At 40.2% G+C, this 22342-nt stretch overlaps 1 protein-coding gene across 1 annotated transcript in view; it reads left to right on the top strand.

Moving 5' to 3' along the window:
- Positions 1 to 853: 853 nt before the first annotated feature.
- Positions 854 to 22342, top strand: part of STMN2 (stathmin 2) — a 35176-nt gene continuing 13687 nt past the window's right edge. Inside the window, exons 1-2 of the mRNA XM_005150821.3 lie at positions 854 to 1143; positions 22103 to 22198. Of these exons, the coding sequence (XP_005150878.1) occupies positions 1125 to 1143; positions 22103 to 22198 (115 nt within the window). The 5' untranslated portion in view covers positions 854 to 1124. The remainder of the gene's footprint in view (positions 1144 to 22102; positions 22199 to 22342) is intronic.

Here is a 22342-nt window from a genome sequence, read left to right as displayed (position 1 = left end):
ACGCAAATGAGCTCCAGCTGGACAGCACATGGATTAGACAGTAAAGATGGAGTGTCCTCTTTGTACCACCCTCTTGGATACTGTCTCTTCCAGGAAAGCAACTGCTTCCAGCCCTAGGAAGTGTACAAATAGGCCCCATCACTGCCATGTTTCTAGCAAGAATTTGAATTAAACACCCACATTTGTGTAGTGTCTATCAGTCATGTCACTGGTGTTCCTCTTGCTGGGGAGAGAGAATCCTTAAAGTGAATGTAGAGCATCCTTACAATGTGTCCATCCCCATTCATATGATAACGACATCAGGTCCCATGCTGCACACTTTATCAGGTGAATCAAGCTCACAGTTTCTCAGTGGCTTGTATTATAGCACAGCAGGGGAGTGGTTATTGATTTCTTTTCCCAATTATCCTGAGTTTGGCTTTCCAGAGCCCTTCAAGAGTGTAAGCAGGTCCAGCTGCCATTCCCCATGTTTTAGCAGACTTCCAGTTGTCCTTAGTGAGGTCTGGGGATACTAAAACAAATACCAACATGGAGAAAAATCCAATAAAAAACTACTGTTTGTGATATTTGTATATCTTTGTAAGAAATGGGATGCAGAGGTAAAAATACTCTGAGCATCAGTTTTACTGAAAAGGTTTAGAAAAGCCCTTATGTTGGTCCCTTCTTTTTTTTTGTCATATCTTTGGAATAAAATGTGTTAAAATGATTTGTACATGTTTTACAGGTAGCAACAGCAGAGCCTTCAACACCAATAGGCTTCTCTCGTGTAAGACATAAAACATTTGACATGGAATGTACTATCGAAGCCAGGCCGAGGGGGGAGAGGCATTCAAGGGCTGATTTCCATTTCAAACTGCATTCTGGCACTTTGTACTCCAGCACCATTGGTGGATCAATATTTAATGCCCGGAGATTCTGGCTCTGCAGGAGTCATGTCAGGGGACCTCTAGAGCCAATCTGCTTGGGTAGAGGAGTGATAATTATTCATGGGCTCCTGCCTCTCACTCCTTCTCTTGCACAGCCCCACTCTGCTGACTCAGTGCCTTATTCAGTCTCTCCCTCTCTCCGCCGCTGTAGCTGGACCCCTTTGCCTTCACAGCCTCTGAGAGCCTGCGCGTCCCACCATGGCCAAAACAGCGATGGGTAAGAAAACGCCTCTCTTTCCTCCAGCCACTACACCGGCCACAGTTCCCTGGGAATGCTGCTAGCACTGGCCGCTCCTCTCAAGCATCCCTGGAGTTTAGGAGGAAATCAAGACAACGCTAAGCAGATTTTTGATCTCTTTGATCAGAAAAAAAAAAGAAAAAAGGGAGAGGGTGGGGGAGCCCGGGGCTCTTTTAACATCCTGAGATCGGATTAATTATTTACTGATGGGTGAGGTCGGCACATGAGCACAGCCTGATTTTGAAATGGCATTCGTTATTTTGAAGATTAATATATCTTACGGTATTAATATATATATTAACATATATATATAAAAGAAAACGAAGCGGAAAGTTATCCCCGCTGTAGGTACACCTCCCCCCGCCGTTGTAGCCCCCAGTCTGTGCTCCCTTCTGCTCCTGAAACGCACCGCGTCGGGAGGAGAAGAAAAGCAGGCAGGGAGACAGGCACCGCCGGACCGGGAGGTGACAGTGCCCATGGTGGTGCCGTGGGGACGGAGAAGGGTCCCGCAGGGGGGCTGCAGTGGGGCGGACACCATCCGCGGCGCGCATTGCGGGCCTGCCGCGCCCAGCCCGGCGGAAGGGGCGGTGGCGGGGAGAGGGGGGGGGGCAGCGGGAGTCGCCTCTCGGCTGCTGCCCAGGTGATGCCCGCACCTGCAGTCTGACGGGGGGATAACGGGGACTGGGGGACAGGCTGAAGCAGATCACTGCAGCATGGCTAGCTGGTATTTTCTAGCAGCTTTCACCCTGTTTTTCTCTGTCCCGGGGACTGTTGACACCTTGAGGTTGTCAGCTGCAGGCAGAGCATCCTCCCAGCCTCCCGGTCCCCCCCCCATCCCTCGGCCAGAGCCGCGCCCTGCAGCCGCGCCCCCCGCCTCTTCCCCCGCCGGGCCCAGGGGAGCGGCCGGGCGGGGCCGGGCGAGCTGCTCCCTCTCCGCCGCAGCCCCGGCTCCGAGAGCACCCGGGAGCCCTTTGGTCTCCGGTCCCCTCTGGCCATCGGGAGGTTGTCCCGGCGACCGCGGCGGGAGGCAAAAGCGCAGCCCCGCGCCGGCCCCTTTGTTCGAGGGAGGCGGGGGGGGGAGGAAATCGTAGTGGAGGGTGTGGGAGCGAGAGAACAGGCTGCTGAAAACATTCAGGCACTATTGATCCTTGATTTTTCTTTTGGGGCAAATGAGGCAGGAGCTACGTTTGACGCATTCAAATTCAAGTTTTCACTATCATTCACCATTAAAGTCATGCAAGCACAAATCCGGCAGAATAAGATTGGAGAGCTCCAACACAATTATTATCCTTCTCCAAGAAACAAAACCCCATTTTGTGCGGACTCTCTCTCTAAATCACAAAGTTATACCAAATTCTTTTGTCATTGATGCATTATATATTTATTCATTTGAACGCTTATGATCCAATCCTGAGGAATAATCGGTGTGGACTGAAAGCATTTTAACTGGCCATGGCACCCCTGGGAACAAGGCATGAGACAGCTATAGGTACAAGCAGAGGAGGGAAAGCAGGGCTGTGGGAGTCTGGCCAGCCCTGCAGTGCCGAGCACGCCGTCCCCTCCCCACTGCAGCAGTCTGGTAATCAGTATTGATAATTTGTAGGCAGTCAGAGACTGATCTCCACAGAAGCCCCTGTTAGGAATTCTGTCACTAGGGAAGAAAGGGCTCTTCAGCCTTCAATTAATGATATCACAGCACGCAAATGGGAAGCTTTCTGCAGCAAGAGATGCCTGGAATCATTGGGTTTGCCTAGAGACAGGCTGACTGTGTCTCGCCAGTTTGCCTGCTAATAATACCTGGTTAAGGAGCTAGATATGCAAGCAGTAAAAAGCAATGTAACTACCTATTTCGGGATTCTAAAAACACTAATTACAGCAGCATTCCATAAAAAAGTGAAAGATACATTATTAAAAGCATCTTCTCTCTTTAAACTCCCAAAGGTTAAGTATGCTCTTCACCATTTCTTTAAACCTTGTTCTTCCTTGGCATATTTATTTGTAGAGAAAAATTGGATCTAGGCAGCTGATTAGAGTAAGCCACTTTATCATGAGAGTTTCTTCAAGGCAATAAATTTTATTTTCATGTGGAAAAATAGATGCATTCTTAGTCATATGCTTTTCCAGTTAGTGCTAAATAAGCTACATTTGTTTTGTACTCCAGCTCTATCCAGTAGACCACTGAGACAAGTACAGAATGGATGACATTTCCCCTTTTTTTCCCTGTTGAGCACAGTATTTTACAAAGTGGCAGTAAAGGTTTGATCCTGCTGCCACCGGAGCCAACAGGACATTTCTAATCAGCTTAAGCTGGCCCACTATTATGTTTCTGGCCCTGGTCCAGCAAGGCACTTAAGCAGGTGTCTCGAGTTTAAGCATGTGAACAGTCCTGCGGGCTTTGGACAGAACACCATGTAACTCAGGTCAGGCAGATGCTAAACACCTTTATAAGCCTGTGCTTATTTTCTGCCATAGAAGGCAGAATTAAGCCTAATTTTCTCTTCAGCTCTGTTAATAAAAGGTTTTAAGGAAAGCCCCTTTGTCATACATAGGAATTTCAACAGCTGCAGAAACCTCTGGAGCTCAATACACCCTCAAGACCTATGGAGTTCTTTCTGTTTAGCTTACAGAGTATATGAATGATGCACATGAGGCACACACACATGCACATTTATGTATTTATATTTAAGTATGTCTTATTTTAAAATTTCATATAACATAACCATGCAGATATTCTGGGAGCTTTTAAATTGCATCCTTCCCTTGACACCATCCTCCAAATGAAGCCAGGGTTGGATAAATGGACTTCTTCATGTATTATGCTGCTTAATTTATAGGCCATGCACCTGGCTGGATAAACTTTCTTAGGGTACGTATATGGCAGTGTGAGGGTGAAGCTGTCAGCGATGCCACTAGAGCTAAATAAGGTGTCTGAAACCATTATTTTGTTCTTTCCTTGCAGTGTTTCATTTAAAGAATTTATTTTGAAGACATCTTCAGACAATCACAGAGAAAGTCTCAGTCACTATTATGGTTCTTGTTTATTTTATAGGAAGTTGTTTAACAGAAGTATATGGGATATGTGTTAATAATGTGTTAAAGAAGTGTTCTAATTCAAACTGCTTTTAAGATAGTCAGAAACACTGTGAGGTTATAAATAGGTGGGATTCTGAGGAAATAGAAGAGAGAGGTCAGGCAGCTTCACACTGCCTCCTTTGCATCTCAGTAAGACTGATTAAACTGTTGTAAAAGTGCTTCAGAGTTGTTCCTCTATTTTGTCATTTGCATTTTAGTTACAAGCTCAGTCTTCCATACTTAGCTTGATGGAAACAGTGTCACTGTTAAGTTTGTCTATTAACTGAGTACTGCATTATTCTTTTATCTGGTATACAAACGTACATATGAAGTCACAAGTAACTATGGTCATTGAATTTAACTGGTTTAATTATTTTAATAATCAGGGAGCTTTACTGCAAAAGGATAAGCATTTTGCTACTGATCTGCCAGTACACTTCAAGAATTGCTTGATATTCCACAACTGTGCATGAGTAGTCGTCTGGACAGCAATAGCAGCGACAAGCTTCAAGTTAAACAGCATATGGCTAGGTGCCAGGCTGCATTTGGACAGAACATGCTGCTTTCCATATTATGCAGTTTTTAGCAGAAGGCTTTAACCTCCTGCTTTTATAAATAAATGCAGTTCTTCCCCTTTTATAAATAAATTAACACAAATCATCACTACATTATTTTCAACTGTCATAAAATTGCATATTTGAATAGACAAATAGGAAATTAAGATGAGAATGAATTTAGACAAGATTCAGAAAAGAGTTTGTTGTCTCATAATGTCAGCAGAAATGTGATTTGACGGAGACACTGTTATTCCAACTTTTATCAAGATCTAGAAGAAACATTTCAACTAGTTCATTTTTCCAAAACTTTTGATTACTAAGCTAATATAAAGTGGGTGACAAGTACAATTCACTGGAGACCTGAAAGTTTACACCCATTCACATTCTTTCTCTGTTTTTAAAAAGTAGATTACTCTTTCCTGCTATTGAGAACTGAGGCAGTAAAAACAGTCCATATGGCTGGGAATTTATGTTGCTTCATAGCAGTTCTTTACTTACCCTTTGAAGTGTACAGGCAGGAGTATGGAAGCATTATCTATTCCATCATCTTATGGAAGAGTTCCCATAACATGCTGAGGAAATAAAAATAAAATTCAGCAGCTTGAACACTTCTAAAATGTTCTCTCACTTCCACCTCCATCACCTCTTTGTTCTAATATTAGCTCCATTTAGACTAAAGGCTTCCTTGTTTGATAAAGTATACATGGAATTAATTCACATTGATTTTGTCAATTTGAATTGCCTTTAATTCATTGTGGGTTCATTTTTTTGTTTTTAGTTTCTTTGGAATTTTACAACAATAATACATTTCTCTAGATCACGTTATGCACAGCTATTTTTTAATATTAATATATGTCTAATCCAGTCTTATGGCTAGAATTTCTCTGGTGGCATTTATAGCTATTTCTTTACAAAAGAATTCTCCATTTTCAAATTAATAACATTAATAAAACAAAAAACAAAAAAACACCAAAGCAACCCCAACTACCTCATTGCAGAAGACAGAACACTCAAATCCAGCAATATTTTTGGATTGCATTTTAGCCTTCAAAGACTATATGAAATTAACTAATTACTTCTCCTAAGAGCCTTCTGTGAGTAGCAGGCCCTATTATGTAGTCTGAAACAGAGAGATCAAAATGTTCCTATGTAGGTCTGACCAATGCTTGACCCATGCAGCATTTTCATGTAGGTCTAATTTAACTACCTTCATAATCAAAAGGAACAAGAGATGTTCATCATTCCTGAAAAAATCAGGCTCTAGGTGTCTTGAAGTGACACCATCCTAAAATGGTGTCACTCCAAATAGTTAATAGGGTTGGAAAATGAACTTGCTAAAAGGTTTTATAAAGATTATACAGCAAGAAAGCCACCACTTAAATGTGAGTGACTGAGGGTGGCTCCTAGTCCTGTGACCAGCAGGCAAAATCACAGCTGGGAGTAAAATCCTCCAACAAGTCTTCTCACTTGGTGTGCTCCCCCCCAGGCTATATATGTATACTGAGTAAATTGCCTGTCAGCTTTTGTTACCAGCCTTCACAGCTGGTACTGCCCAGTGCTTTAAGGAGGATCAAATTCCACATCATGAATCAGTGCTAACTTATCTCTGCAGTAACTACCTTCAACAATCCAATGTTCTCCATACAAGTCACCTTTATAAACAAAAAAAAAAAACCCTGTTGCTGTTGTCAGGTAGCTTATAGAGAATGTATTCTTCAGCAGTATCCATAAAATGGATGATAGATGAACCAACTTTGCAAACAAGGATTGCTTCCCTGGAGACAAGGGAGTTCAGCCACTAACCTCAGCACCATCAGCTGATCCTCATCCCATGGGGGACACAGAAATTGCTGGATGATTTGAAGGAATGTGTTCCATTCACAGTTCTTTCTAGGCTGCACAAAATGCTCATGCTGTGAATTCTGTGGATACAGTCTGAGGTGGTGACAGTTTCCATGTGAGTCCCCCTGTGATCATGAGCCAGCGATTCTACCTGGGACACATACTCAATCCTGCAAGGTGCTAGGAACTCATGACTACAGCACAGGCAGTATCTATTGCTCTGGTTGCTCAACACTTTTCAAAACCAGAAAAAAAAACTGCTTCAGAGATCTCAATCTGCACAGATCTGCACCCTCAGTCAAAAGAAATGGACCGATGTACAAATGCAGTCTCCTAGGATCACAATACTCAAGGCATCGTGTGTCTGAGCAATACCAGCACAAAAAAAAAACTACTCTGTAATTATTTAGTTTTCCATTTATTACATTTTTCCTTTTTCTGCCTGCTAAAATATAGTTTAACCAATGAAATAAATTTAAACTCTTTCCGCCAGGATGTGCAGTTAAACCAGTGCCAGCATCTACACAAGATATTCGACTTTGCAGAAGTTGGTGATACTTAGAAATGTATTTTTTGAAGGTATAGCTATCTAATCCAAGAAGTTCACTAATAAATTATAATTTATGCGTTCATTCTAATACACAAAACCCGTCACTGTTGTAGCAGTTGCTGTGTGATCTTTCATACACTCAATCACAAAACAGCGCTGTTAGGATTTGGTGGGGCTTTGGGAGATTCTTTGCACTTTTTCCCCAAGCAGGTGGTGTAGTCTAGGGAGGTGACTTAGGATAGAGTAGCTAAAGTTCTAAGGCACCTGTGGTGGGATCCAGGTGTGACTGTACCTCCTCAACACACTGGGAAAGGTTAGTGCCTCTGGCTATGGCTGAACAGAATATTGCTGGGGGCTGTCCAGAGTGAAGATACTCATCACTTAGTGACCCAGAGGGAGATGCAGGGGGGAATGGTGAGACTTCAGCTGTCCCTTGGGCACTTAATCTGAAGCTGCACACTACCCTGCTTTAGTCTCCTCCATTGTGGTGGGAGGAAAGAGAGGTGTCAGTGAGTGCGCTCCTGCTCCTCAAGCAAACCATTGATTGGCCTCCAAGTATTCTGCTGGGATGTGGTGGTCCTTGTCCCTCCCCAGGGAACACTAGAGCCACCAAGCTGTGGCCCCTTTCCACCCTCCTGTGGGAAGATGATCATGCTGGAGAGACAGCAAGAGAGCTCACAGGAGGGAAGATGAACTCCACCTATAAGTGGGAGCTCTGGCTTATAAAACCATTGCTGGATTTTGCATGATACAGCAAAATGCACCAGAGCACAAAATAAAACTTGAGTTTCATTGGGTGGCAGATGGGACCCTTCATCTTGAATTCCCTAATTTCTGCAAGAGGTTAAAGTGCCAGCTCTGGCACTTCCCAGTCAAAGGTGCTCACTGTAGACAGTTGTCCCAAAGGACCATAAGAGTGCCAGCGACATTTCCTTTCTGCTGCATGTTAAAAGAATGCAATGGCTGTCCCTCCATTTATGCAGGACCCTCTCTTATCTATGCATGCCACATGCTGTCATGAAATAGGCTACACAGATTTCTTCAGAGGACAATGTCTGGGTTGGAAGAACATCCAGTTCCCAGGATTAGGGAAGTAAACAGTCCAAGTCTGAGGCACCCTGGCTTGTACAAAAAAGTAGCACACTACAGTGCACCACCAATTTGATGAGCACAAATTGTGCTATTTATGGATGTTCATGATTGCTGTGCAGCCCTGCAGGAATTTGCAGAATCTACATTTTTTATTTAGAAGCCTAAATTTTTCTTAAACATCAGTTTAGGCACCTAGCTCCTTTATCAGATTTGTCCATTAAACATTTTATGAACTGACTTTCTCTTCATTAAGATGGGGATAATCTTCAATAATTACCCCAGAGCTGAGATGTGAGGTTATGTCCCATAGTACATGGAAATGTGTAACAATGCTTGAATGTTACAGAAGTTGCAAAATCCATAGTGATCAGATTAGGCAACCAAGCAATTTACCATCTGAAGCTGTATTAGCATTCAAGTTCTTTTTATAATCCTTGGGAGATTTTTTAGATAAAGAAAGAATAATGATGTGTATATTTATTACTGATTGGTGTAGAAGTCTACAAATTGAGAATTTACCTTAAGGTAAGGTATGCTTTACCTGAAGCTAGCTAAGGCACCTTATAATGCTTACATTTTTTACATTTAAATACAATCATGACTCACTAAATGACTATGTAGCTAAAACTTTTGATCTTTGTACTATTTTTTATCCTATCTAAAGTTATTGAAAAGACAAATTGTCCTTTTGGCCTAAAATTTCTGAAACACACGTGTTCACATTCATCCTCTGGTTTCCACTAGGATGCCTCCTGATGTGATTTCATTGGTAGGGCTTCTTGAAGTGTTCAATATTATTACAGTTACTATTATTACAGTTCAATATTATTACAGTTCATTACTACAGTAAAGGACTTTCATCCTTTACAAAAGGCTGCAGAGACTACAGCCAGGTCAAAGATGCACAAAATAATTTAGTTATATTTGTACATAAAAGTGTAGCAAAATTTGGTTTTTGGTTTTTGTACTGTAATTACTCCAGTTACCTGGATGGATCTGTAAAAAAATATTTGCATGCTCCTAGGAAATCTTCTGATTTAAAATGGATGCATGAATCAAGCTTTATAGTTTTTCAAAGACTTTTTAAAGTGAAATTCACTCCTATAACCAGTACGATTAGTCTTTACTGGCATTTATTCCATTTATTGTGTAGAGTAATACAAAAGATTTATTTCTAAGCTAATATTTTCTCTATGTGTTTGGATTTTTATTTTTTTTTCTCACACTGTGAAGACTGTAATCAGGGAGCTTTCAATATCACATATTGTAGATAGGGAAGAATCTCATTGTGGTTTAAAAACCAAAATATTTAATATTTGTCAACAAACCACTTGTTCTCAAGGCAAATATCTTCCTGCTGAAGAAATAATTTTCTATCTCTAAACATCATTATTTTCTAAGAAAAATACCAATAATGACTTCTTAAGAAAGCTGATATTAAGATACTGATTTTAATCTGCATTGAGGATTCAAGTTCTCCCTTTCTGACGTGCGTTTATATTTTTTTCAAGGAAATATTAAAAAGGGAAATATCTTACTTAGAGAATCATAATGCGTTAGATTAATGGTGTAAAGAATTTCACCTTCTAGTGGTGGGAGGCCTGAAAACATGACAGGGATACTTTAAAATGCTCTGCAAAATTATAATTATCAGCCTGCATAGCTTGCCAGTGCTGTTCTAGAGGTCTCAGGCCTGATGGCACGCTGATTTCTGCACAGATGTGAACAGTCCTGTCAAGGGGAAAAGATTGTCACAGTAAGAATAAATACTGAGCCCTGGCAGAAAATTCAAGGCATTTAGAGAAGCAAACAGGGGTAATCTACATTACAAAGGTTACAAAATTACATTTAGTATTTTTCTATGTAATTAGATGGGTATAATTTCCTAGATTAAAGCAAAGACTGGAAACAGAGTATTAGGGACCTCAGTCTGCCCCTGAATTGCTATTCTAATATTTTTGTAGTCTTTTAGTGTCATTTACATATTAGAGGAAAGTCTGAGTTAGCAGTCAGGAAGACATTCTTGTGAGCAATCTGCTGTCCTCGTCAGAGTTTTCCATCTGCTTCATCTCCACCACCTACTGATTTCCAGCCCCAGTCCATTTCCTTGGTATTTTTCCCTCATTTTCATAACCTAATCCCATCATCTATTCAGTCATAGTATAACCCTCATTCTTGGTCCAGTTTCAATCATCCCATTTCCTGACTGACTTTACCTTTTTTCTTATTCTCTTATTTTTAATTCATCCTCTTTGCAATTTCTTTCACCAGGCAGATCGAACTGCCGTCCCTTCACAAAGCTCATTCCTTCTGCTAATTGCTAATCCTCCACACTTCTGTTGAGCCAGAAGGGAGGGAATTAAGACCACAGGATAGTTCTTTTCTTTTTCTGATTTCCAGCTCTCCTTTAGTCCACAGTGACAAGGAGGAGCACTGCAAATCAATTGGCTGTAAAGCTTGGTTGTGTTTCTGCCAGCCACAGTTGAAGCTTGAAATCAGACATTTCAGTGACTTCTTCCACAGCCAGGCCTGGGCAGATTTTTCAAATGAGGAATGATTTCCTGGCACAAAGGGCTAGAGCCTTCCAAACAAATAAAATAAGTGCTTGTTTGGTTTACTGCATGCATCTATTTTTCCCTAGTCATCTTCCTAGAAATAGTGAAATCATTTTTGATAAGTGCTTCTCCAAAATTCAGCAAGAGGCAGCTCTCCAGCCAAGAAAACTGTAGGCCAAATTGTAATTTAACAAAGTCATGTTCCGTGGAAGAAGGACTCCCATATTTTCTAGTGCGGTGGAAGAAAAAGGGTGGCATTAGGTGGGAAATAGCAATGTCTCACTGTGGTGTATGGGTCACACATTTAAGCTGCTCAGATGTGCAAAGTCCAGGAACACCAGCCTTGCTACAATTAGATCCTAAAACAGTGGAAATCTATGGTAGTAGGCCCATGTTGATTTAAGTGTGATGAACCCATTTTTTTCCTCCTTTAAACCTCCCAAAGCATCATCTTAGGAAGGAAACATCTTTATTATTTTGAAAAGTCATACAAAAGCCAGCTACACTAATAAAGGAGGATTTGATTATACAGGAAAGGAGACTTTTTAATACATAAAAAAGAATTTGATTATACAAAAAAGAGAAAGAACAGACTGCTACAAGTTGATGCTTGGCTATCTCCAGGTCCTGCTACTTACTGAAAAAGTACAACATCCTGAAAAATATTAAGACCAACCCAGTCCTGGAAGTTTGATAAGTCTGTTAGATAGGATAGGCTGATACATAGAATAAGTTCTGATTTGTCTTGAGTGACAGGCTGCTGATGCTGGAACATGCTGGTGCACAGTGCCCTAAAAATCTAGCTATTTTATTCTAAATGAGCCAAGCACCTTCACACCAGAGCCCCACAGAAACAAATGGAACATCTCTGCAGGGATTGACTCCTTGTGTGGTTCCTTTTGGTAGCAGAGTGGTGTTTCTGAATTCATCAAGATCCTCTTCTGCTTAAGTGGAGGCCAGTACCGCAGAAAAATAGAGACAGAGAGGCTCTGTCTAACAGATAAATAGCTGCCGAGAGATAAGTAGACTGACAGAGCAAATGAATTCTAAAAATCTCCAATAATGTTTCAGCACAGGAAAAATGTCACCAAATTGAAAAAGAAGGAAGAAGAGAAAGAAAAAACAGGTGGATTGTGAAAGGTTTCCTTTACAGCAGTCACATTACTGAAAGTCCATATAAATTGTTATAGCACAGACATTTAAGATTAATTTTACATCTTAAAAAGAATCTATGTATTTCTATGATGCAAGTCTGAGCAGAGTTACTTAAAACACAAGTCGCTTCCTCTGACCAGTGGTTCTTGTTCTAGTTTTATTGTAGCATCTATTGTAACAAAATATTACACCAGCAAATGTTTTATCCCAGCCAATTTAATGAATTCTGAATAATATACTAATTCCTTTTCCCAATCCACATGGCTTCAAAGAGGCTGTCATTCTTTGTTTTTCTTTTTGTTTTTCATTAATTTTCATATCTTCTGATTAAAGTATTCTGTAATGTTTGCAATCTATTCCTAACTATGATGTATTTTAGCAATTTTAGCAAAATTGAGTGGCTTAATGCAAGCAATCAAAGTGTTTGAATATATGCATAAAGATATGTCTGGGTACAATAATAAAAATATAGAAATACTTCTAAAGTAGAAGTAGCAGACATATAAAACAGGTAATTAGTAGTAATAGCATAGTTTAGTTAAAGAACATATAGAAAAATCTGGAGCCACAGAAGCACAGGTATATGTTATGTGGAACAGCTTGTGCATGTTATTTCATTCATCTTTCCTTCAAATAGTTGTAAGCAGCTAGTATATTGTTCCTTGGCCACATCTTTGCCCAACTAAATAACCTTGTCCCTTCTACCACACTTCAGAGGTAGTCCTCCACTGGACCTTCACCTGTTTTTCCATGTCCCTCTTAAATTGGGGACCCAGAACTGGATGCAGTACCCAAGGTGCAGCTCCACAGCACCATATACCTTCAACTACTGCTGAACCTAACCTCCCCTTCTGCTGAGTCGTACATATCTCTGCCTCCTTCATCTCTCCATTTTCCCAGTCTGACCCGTTTAAAAGAAAAGTGGAAGAAACAGAAAAAACTTCCTTGTGGGATTTTCAGAGCCAGCCTACATACGCTGAATATATTTCTGTAAATTTATTTAAAAAAAAAAAAAGGAAAGGAAAAAAGGCACTGAAAAGTCACTGCCCCAGTATCCTTTTCTATTTTGGCGCTCAGATTTCACCTTTCAGCATGGACAATTATGGGTTTATGTAGACATAGACTGAAACATCATCTGAAATTTCACTTGGGCTTTTGTGTTCTCTTGAGGGCTCTGTGGAAGACTAATAGAAAATTATCTTATGTCTTTAACTGCTGTGAAACAGATTTTCACAGTGAGCACCAAATAATGAAATAATTAGAAGTAGCCCCAGTTTCTAGATTTGGGGACCTGCTAAAAAATCCTTTCCCTAGTCATTCTGTGCCCACAGATTAGGAGGTAATGCCAACTGAAAAGATGGGTTTTACAGATTCTGCTTCATAAGGCAGTTGATTTCATTTTTGCTTACTCTGTGCAGTGCTTTCAAAGTCCTTCAAAACCTAAAGACATTATTTTTGAATGAAAAGATTTCTCCAGGAATAAACACACACTTGACAGGCTTCCACCTAGGGAGACATCCTTAAATTAGACCCAGAAAATCAGTCCTTTGGAATATCTTGTAATCAAATAAATACAGCCCCTTGCTCCCACATATACCAAACTAAGTCGACTCTTAAATTTGTATAAAAGCATTTAAACTTCTGTAGTCTTTGTTATGAAAAAAGGGGAATTAAACCATATGACATAAAGTACCAGAGTATAAATGAGACTATTGGGTATCCATGGCACAGTTGCAATTATCACACTTCCTTGGGCTTAAAGCAAAATCCTCCACAAATACAAATTACGTAAATAGACAAACTCTAATACAGTTTTATACAGAAACTTTAAAGTCATTTACTAAGAGCTTATTTTGTCATTTACTAAGAGCATTCAGATTTTAAATACTATTGTTAATTAACACAGTTATAGTGTGTATGCCATTATCTGTATTATTGCAAGGATAGGAACCCTTCATTTTTAAGTAATCTACTTGCATACTTCATTTGCAAGTGTGTACAGAAAACAAACTAATGCCTTTATTCAAACTGAGGAGACATCCTTATTTTAAAATGTCCCACAAAGTTAAAATTCCATTCAAAACCCAGAAGAATACCAGATTTTTCAGACTGTCTCCTTTCATTGTCTTTTGTATTTCAACATTTAGGTGGTAGTCATGGCAGCCAGAAAGAGTGATTGTAGTAGAATAAAGATGCAGATACACATACTTGACTTTAGGTTAAGAACTTTAAATACATGTGGATTGCTCTAAATCCACCAATAAACATATGTAAAAAAGCCATCTATGTATACATTTTTATGTATAAACATATGTATAAACTAAATAATGAATTATTCTATATGTCTGCTATTCAAACAGTGTAAGGTGAGCTTCCCAGTCTACATGAAATAATTAGTTTGAGGGGTACCTTCCACAGCCCTCACAGCAGCATATTGTCTGTAAAATTGATTCTCCTGATAATTATGGTGTGAAAATAATTGCAGTAGGTTCTGCATTCAGTGGAATGACTCAGCAAGCAAGGAATACATTTCATTATTGAAATGTAAAGATCAAGCCCAACCCTACTGTAAATTATAATTGCATTTATCCCATAAAATGTAAACATAAGTCTACTTATCTGATTGCCCTCAGCATTTTCTATGCCTAAAGGAAGAAAATGCACCTTGCAATTGAATTTGCTTATTGTTTTCTAAGCCTTCAGTTGTGAATAGCTCATATTCAAAGAACATTCCCTCATGTTGTACAGTGCCAAAAGAGACTATTTTTCTCATGTGCAGATATGTACACAAAACCATCACCAGTTCTCAAGCAGATAAGGTGAGTCAATAAAGACTAACCCTACAGCCTACTCCCTTTTTCCATCCAGTTCACATTCAGGAAAATCTCTTTGGTTCACATCATCCCATAGCTGAATTTCTATAGTCTTTAGTGCTTCTTTAGAATACCGGAGACAACAGATAGTAGAAGGGTTATTGGGTGGGGCTGCCATAAAGATTTGCAAACTATGGATGTTTGCACAACTTTCACAGTTAGGTGATAATAGGAGCTATCTGTGGCTGAGGTAGCCTCTTATGAAGGTAGGTGTAAATCCAGCATCTTAAATATCAGCATTCCGCCAAAGCACCTGAAGAGCAGGAATTAAACTTCTCACTGCAAAAAACTGAACAGTTGTTTTCAGTTAACCACCAGGTAATAAAGGTGTCTTAGCCATTGAGTTCATTCCTCACTGTTCATCCTCTTCATTCTCTTCAAAGTCTGCTTTTGTAGTTCACATATTTTCTTACATAAAAAATTCTATGGGAAGAAAATTGGGAGAAAGAAGATAAGGTGTGAAGGTGAGGAACAAAGTATAGCAGGAGATGCCTTAAACAAATTGCAAAGGCAAAGCAGACCTTAAAGAAGGAGGTCTTCTCCCCTTGGGAAAAAAATATCACTGCACTTTTTGTTTTCACCCTGGCTGAAGTTCCCTGAAGTTTAAATGGATTTCAGGAGGGTCACAGACCTCTGTATTAGCACTGGGCTACATTCCCTTCCCCTCTGTCCTGAAGGACTGTTGGAACTGAACTGCCAGGGGATTCCTCATGCTGATGTGATGCACTGGCTCCCCAAAGGGATGGCTCAGATGACAGAGTGCAGCATCTGGCTCTGCCACTGCTGCAGGCCAGTCTCTGCAGAGCTGGAGAAGGAGAAGCCTACCCATAGCTTTCCTGACTGTTCTTCCCATGTCTACCAGCATGCTGTGTGATGAGTCTGTCGTGTCTCTGAGTTCACTGACAAGCTCTGGACAGGCACATGTCTATATTCATTCCACACTGGAAAAAAATTTATGAGTTTTTCCTTCTACGAACAGACAATACAATCTGTCCCATGTTTCTGTAATAGTGACTATAGCAATGCATCTGCATCACTGTTTGTTTTGGGTAACCATGACAAGATAAATTATTTTTTTATTATTAAAAAAAAATCTTCCATTAAAATCATATTTTGACAATTCAGTTGCATTAGCATAACAAAATAGTCCCATTAACTCATGTCACAGGTGACTATAACAGTCAGGGTTCAGTAAAAGGGTTTTCTCATTGCTTCAGCAGTGAAAATTATGCAAATAGAAATAATATAAATAATACATTTTCTGGAGATAAGGTAGGAAATGCTAGAGTCATTGCTGGCAAAGGAAACTCAGTAATACACCGTTTCTATTCCTTGTTTTCTGTTTCTTTAAATAGTACCAATTTACTATATGGCCTAGATACTGAAATACCCAACATTTCAGGGACAGAGGACACAACCAAACCTCTGTACTCATCTCTATATTAAACTGCATCATAGTATATGAAGAGTGCAATTTTAAAGCCTTAGCCACCAATGACTGGTCCCACCCAAGTGAGGGTCCCATGCCACCTTTACTAGAGAAACAGCTGAGGACTCTAAGTCATTACAGAGCCCATGCTCTGTGAGTACAATTTAAAGCAACCTTATTTTCATTGGGGAAACTGGAAAAGCACATACTCAAGGTAGTGAGGTAGACTCACACCAAATATTCTGTTGAGAAGTGTTTTGCTTTCAGAGAGACAGTAACAAAATAAGCCCCACCTCTGTGAACGACTAAAATGAGATATCACTCATGAATGAACATGGATGTGTTCACTGCAGGGGCTTTTGCTTTCATTCCCTCCATTATTGACAACTCTGTAAGCCTCTCAACATCCTTAGGTTTTCTGACAACACAGAGATTCACTGGCCTTAAAACAACCTAATTCATATATCTCTTGTAACTGGACCAGTCACTACCTGATGATTCCATCTTTCCATTGACTAAAATGAAAGCTTTCATGACTGCTGCAAACTAGCTGTCTTAAATGTTAGACCACAAGCTCATACATCTCAGACAAGTGCTAAAAATTAAATGATATGTAGGTTCCCTATCATTCATGCCCCATCTTGAGATTTAGTTCTCCTAGTCCCATATACAAGTCCCAGTACTAGTTCACCACTTTGCCAACTCTTAGTATGCAACTTTCTTCAAATACTTCACCAGTTATGGGGAACCAATTACAGTTATGATCATATAACACCATTTCATTTGACATAAAAGTGTGCAGTACACTTCTGAAATGGTTTATTAAAAAACCCCAAAATACTGGCCAGAAGATTGTGCCTGTTGGTGTTCACAAAATTATGTTGGTTTTCATGACTTAAAGCATTGTCTTGACAGACCAAAAACTCTTATCATCTCAAAGGAGCATTAACAAAGCCAAATTTTATGGCAAACTGCTTTGTCAGTTTTCATGAGAAATTGATGTACAGGATGGGTGTGGTAGATCTCCTCTACCTTGCAGTAGAGATGCTTCATCTAATCTTAATTCTTACTCCCTGCAGTTTCTTTCAAAGCAGAAAGCAAAGCAGGATGCCCCATTCCTGGCAGTATTCAAAGCCAGGCTGGATAGGGCTTCAAGCAACCTGGTCTAGTGGAACATGTCCCTGCCTGTGGCAGGGGGTTTGGAACTAGGTGATCTTTAAGGTCCCTTCCAACTGAAACCATTCTATGATTCTGTGATTTTAGTTTAGCCTCAAAAATCTCACAGATACCTGGCATGAGAACATGGGGCTGAGCCATGTTATCAGTTGCACATTTTGACCATGGGCAACATGCCAGTTTCTGTTTCCTTCCAGGTGTGCCCAACTTCAAGAACCAGTTGGCTGGTAGGACTTGAACCATCAAAAATCAGTAACACTTCATTATATGTGGACTGGATTCAGGAAGGCAAAAGGAATCAATATATTTGCTTTCATCAGATATTAATTATAAGTAACATTTACACTTATGTCTCTTGCTTTCATGCATTAAAAATAGTCTTGCTTATGAATAATGGTCCCTGCTGTGACACCACAATCTGTCCCAGCAGTGCTTTGCCAAGGAACAAAATATGACCCAAATTGCCAATGGCCTGTCAGTCAGGACAGATTTTCATTTTACAGTGTAAACTGTAAAATATTCCTTATAGCTACCAGTTAATAGATGAAAACAGACAGCATGGTTTTACCAGTGTGTTCCCTAATCTTCCTATGTCTGCCAACAACAAAAAATTGGTTGATGACTTCTAATGGCAGACATGGTACTCTTCTTTGTTAGCTTCACTCAATGTGCAAATGAGCTTCAGGACTGGCAATGGAGTCATTTTCTGTCATTTGTAGAGGAATATGGAATGTATCTGAATAAGCATATTATTTGATATCAGGAGAGCACTTTCAAAGAGAATCATCAAACACCCCAGCTGACTGTGCTATGGCTGACACTGTAGAGCAATCTCCGAGGACACAAACTGGTTTACTTGGTAGGTAATGAAACTGGAAGGTGTGTATTAATACATTAGCACTAGTGCTGCAGGCATTAATGAGACTGAACCAGCCTAAAGGAAAGAATACCAAAAGTCTGTGGGCATGGACTCCCTAATATTGTTTCCCACTGGAGAGCCAGTCCTGCTGTCCTTCCCTGCTTGCTCATACAGACATAACACTGGCACCCTTGAAAGCATGTAGAAGATCTTACATAGACCAGCAAGTAGAAAGCCCACAAAGAAAGAGCATGGAAATGTTCACTGAACACAAGGTGTGGTTTCACAGTTTCTAAACAGGGTTGTTAAAAATAGTTTGAGAAAATAGCTTAAAACACTGATATTAAGATGCATTTGGGACTCATTCAGAAAAAAATAATGCATTCTTGAGTTTCAAAGCTATCTGACTTCTCTGAAGCTGTCTAAACTTTTGAGGGGATTAGATAATATTTCTAAGGCTTCCTCTGCAACTCTGAATATGAGTTAAAAAAAGTTAAATGAGTTAAAAAAATAGAAGAGGTTCTGAAATAGTCACACAGCTTCAGAGTTTCAGAAGACCTGTAAGACTAGGATATTTACAACAAACCTGCAAGAATACTGAAATCCATTCTGGCTTTAACAAAAATCAGTGTTCTGCTCTTACCCAATGATGAAGCTTTTAATGCATATAAACATTTAAATCTTGCCACATATAACTAAGAGGATTCTGTTGCCATCTTTTATCAACATTGTTCTTTCATAGCAATTTCCCTATCAAAGCTTTTGTAGTATTACGATTACCATAATTTACTTTACTTCATTTAACTTGCGCAGTTAACGGAATGATATGTCCCCTACATGACTGCACAAGGAGCTATGTAATTAGCAAGCCAGTCGAAACACATTTGGAAAATAAACATTGTTGCAATCACTGCTTGTCTTCAAGGGTTTTCCAAAGCTGTGCTATAAGATAGATAATTTTTTGTGCCTACTTCAGTTAACACAAGAAGTCCTGTGCAGACTGCATTTATGCATCAGCGGTGCAGTTTATGTTCTGGCCTAAGTGGGCTGCTTTACTAATAGAAGAACATTTATTTTTGGGAGCACGGTCTTCTATGGCTAAAACTCTTAACTCCTGAGGATTTCAGAAAGCACAGTTATCTCACTGTTCAACCTGTGTGACATGGGCCAGCCACTCTTATCAAATCGCTAGCTGGGCTAACTTTAGTGCTTCTGGGATTTTTAATGTATGGTAGTTTAAGGAAAGGACAGCTGAGCAAAGCAGGGCTCCTGCTACTCAGTGCTGCTAAATAAGCTATTCTTTGCCTGGTCAAAGGGGAGAGGTCGTCACCATGCTGATGCTGGACCCCTGACGAGGTGTGTAGTTCCTCAGCTCCTTTGAGGCTCTCAGCTCTAAGGTCTCCAACAGGAAAAATGGTATTTGTCAACACAGCAGGTATCTTGGTTCCCAGGGTTGCAGCAACCTCCAGAATGTTCTGTGAGTATTCAAGCCAAGTTCCAGCTACGGTTGAAGGATTTGCTAGGGCAAATGGAGAGTAAATCAATACCATGAAAAAAGAAAATGCAATGCTTATAAGGCATGGAAAGTCATCCTAATTCTGTCAGTGGCCAGAATGAAACAGGACAATGATCTCACCAGTGTGCTTTCAGTGCAGGCATTGTACTGAAAGGAAAGAGAACTGAGCACGTTCTTACCTTTCTCCAGCCACATTTTGCAGATGGCAATCTGGGACCTTTTCCTAATTGTTTTAAATGCTGTTAGAAAATAAGATACCTTCAATGTCAAACAAAGATAAAAATAATAGCTGCAAAAGGTAGGGTTCCTTGGATGCTGCTTTGTATGGATCTTTCTACAATGGCCTTTATAGGTATTCCCTGTAGCAACTATTGAGCAGACCTTGTGCAGGAATGGTTAGCTTTCAACTCACGTCATCAGTGGCCATGTCTTTAATGCTCAACCCTGCATGCATGTTTTATAGGTTTAGCAGCCTCCCAGGCAGCATGCTGACTCTCATTGCTCCCACTCCACTTCTCCATCCTGGAAAGGATGTGCACTACTGATAGGGTAGGCAGCTGGCTGGGCAAGCCCTCCTCAAAGGGCAGACTGGACAGCCACACATGTGTGCTTAGAATTATGCATGCGGGTAAATGCTTTGTTGGATGGAGGCCTAAATGGACATATAATTAGGTTTGACTATTAACACACATCAGCTGGACGTGATTGGACATGATCAGTTGGACCCTCTTTGGAGGGTTTTTGAGTTATTCCTTGCAAGTTGGTACTTACGTTTCCAACCAAAAAACTTGTCAAGTCCAAGCTTCCTTGACAACCTCAGTTACAGAAAGCAAAATTTTCAGTATGCTCTTCGCCTGAGATACTGGTTTTCACCAATGGTTTCCAAAAAATTATATGTCCTTTAGGTGGGTTATTTAGTGTCCATGATTAAAGGCCCCTGTGCAAATTAGTAAGATTAATCAACCATCCACTGGCAGCTAGAAATCCATTCATAAACTGATAGATCATTCAAATACTACCATACTGAGCAGCTCACAAAGTCTCTCAAGCCCTCATTAACTTGAGGGGCCTTTCTGAGCAGGAAAAATATTCAGAAAGCACAAAAGCATCTATGAGAAAAGCTGAATAACATTTCCTTATGCATCCACAGTTTGAACATCAAAGGGCTGTCTGATTTTCCTTTAGGAACATCAAGGATTAATTTAATCTGCTACATACAATACTTTCAGCTGCAGTTGTATTTTAAGCTATGTTTCACATGCTGCCTGGCAGCAAATGTGTCTCTGTCTCTGTAGATATGATTTTGATAGTAGCAGGAATCTGTGTGTGCCAAGAGGAATTTTGAAACAATCCCCTCCTTTAACACATATACTTTATGCAGTGTGGGCAGTGGCCAGGGTATTGCCCCAGGATCCAGGAAAGATGTCTCTAGTCTGGAATCTGTCATTGACTTGCCAGGTACAAGACAATTTTCCTATGTACAAACTGGGATGATAGAAATTAGAAAAGGTGAATGCAGAACACTGTATGGTGGTTAGGCATTGGTATCAACACTTCTAGATGAGCTGCTCCTCAGTCCACGACTGGGGCCTATAGGCCTTGCAAAGTCAATAAAAGTAACACTGTAAAGGTAAATTTCAAGGGTATTTATTGCATCAGATGATAAATGCTAGACTGGGAAGCAACATATTTTGGCCAGTAAGGAAGGAAGGAAGGATTTTGTTTCAAGTACTTAAGCATAATAAGGATATTATGCAAAGGATTTGATAAATGTATCCTCATTTCTGGTTTTATTTTTAATTATCTGGATGACATTTTCATTTGTAACAGATAATGTCTTTAGCATCTGCCTATGGCAACACATGAACAGTGTTTCAGAGCTCTTCTCAATTGCATTTGGGTACGTCAGAGTTTTGGTAAGAGTATCATGTCTCTCCACCTGCCAGGAGAGAGTGGAGTCATGGCACTTTTCCAATGCTAAACACACTTCCTTGTAGCCAGATTAATTTTCTATAAACCAGAGAGGGCTCTCTGCATTACACCCAAGGCTGAGGTCATGTAAGAGATCAGAATCAGTCTCTGCAGTACTGGGCATCTCATGTGTGATTTGATAAAGGCTCAATGTTCGGGAGAAATAGTTGAAAGTAAATATTCTAGAGAAATGTGCCAGGCGGAGGACAGAGCAGATTTGCTGGTCTCCAGCCAGTCACCCCAGGAGGAGCTGGGGAAGTGAAGCATGCTTAACAAGATCTCTCATTTCAGCTTACAAGGAAAAGATGAAGGAGCTGTCCATGCTTTCTCTGATCTGCTCCTGTTTTTACCCGGAACCTCGCAACATGAACATCTATAAATACGATGGTGAGTGTCTTTCTCTAGGAATCATCCTGCAGGTCAGATAATGTGCTGGTGCTGGGCAATGACTCAGGTCATCATCCCAGTCCATAGTATTAGTCAGTGAATAATTTGCTGATCCAACCACTTATTTGCTAATTTTGTCTATTA

Source organism: Melopsittacus undulatus, chromosome 1, assembly GCF_012275295.1.
Source record: "Melopsittacus undulatus isolate bMelUnd1 chromosome 1, bMelUnd1.mat.Z, whole genome shotgun sequence".
Taxonomy (NCBI): Eukaryota; Metazoa; Chordata; class Aves; order Psittaciformes; family Psittaculidae; genus Melopsittacus; species Melopsittacus undulatus.
The sequence above is the reverse complement of the archived record's forward strand: the minus strand, read 5'-3'. Positions and strand labels throughout refer to the sequence as shown.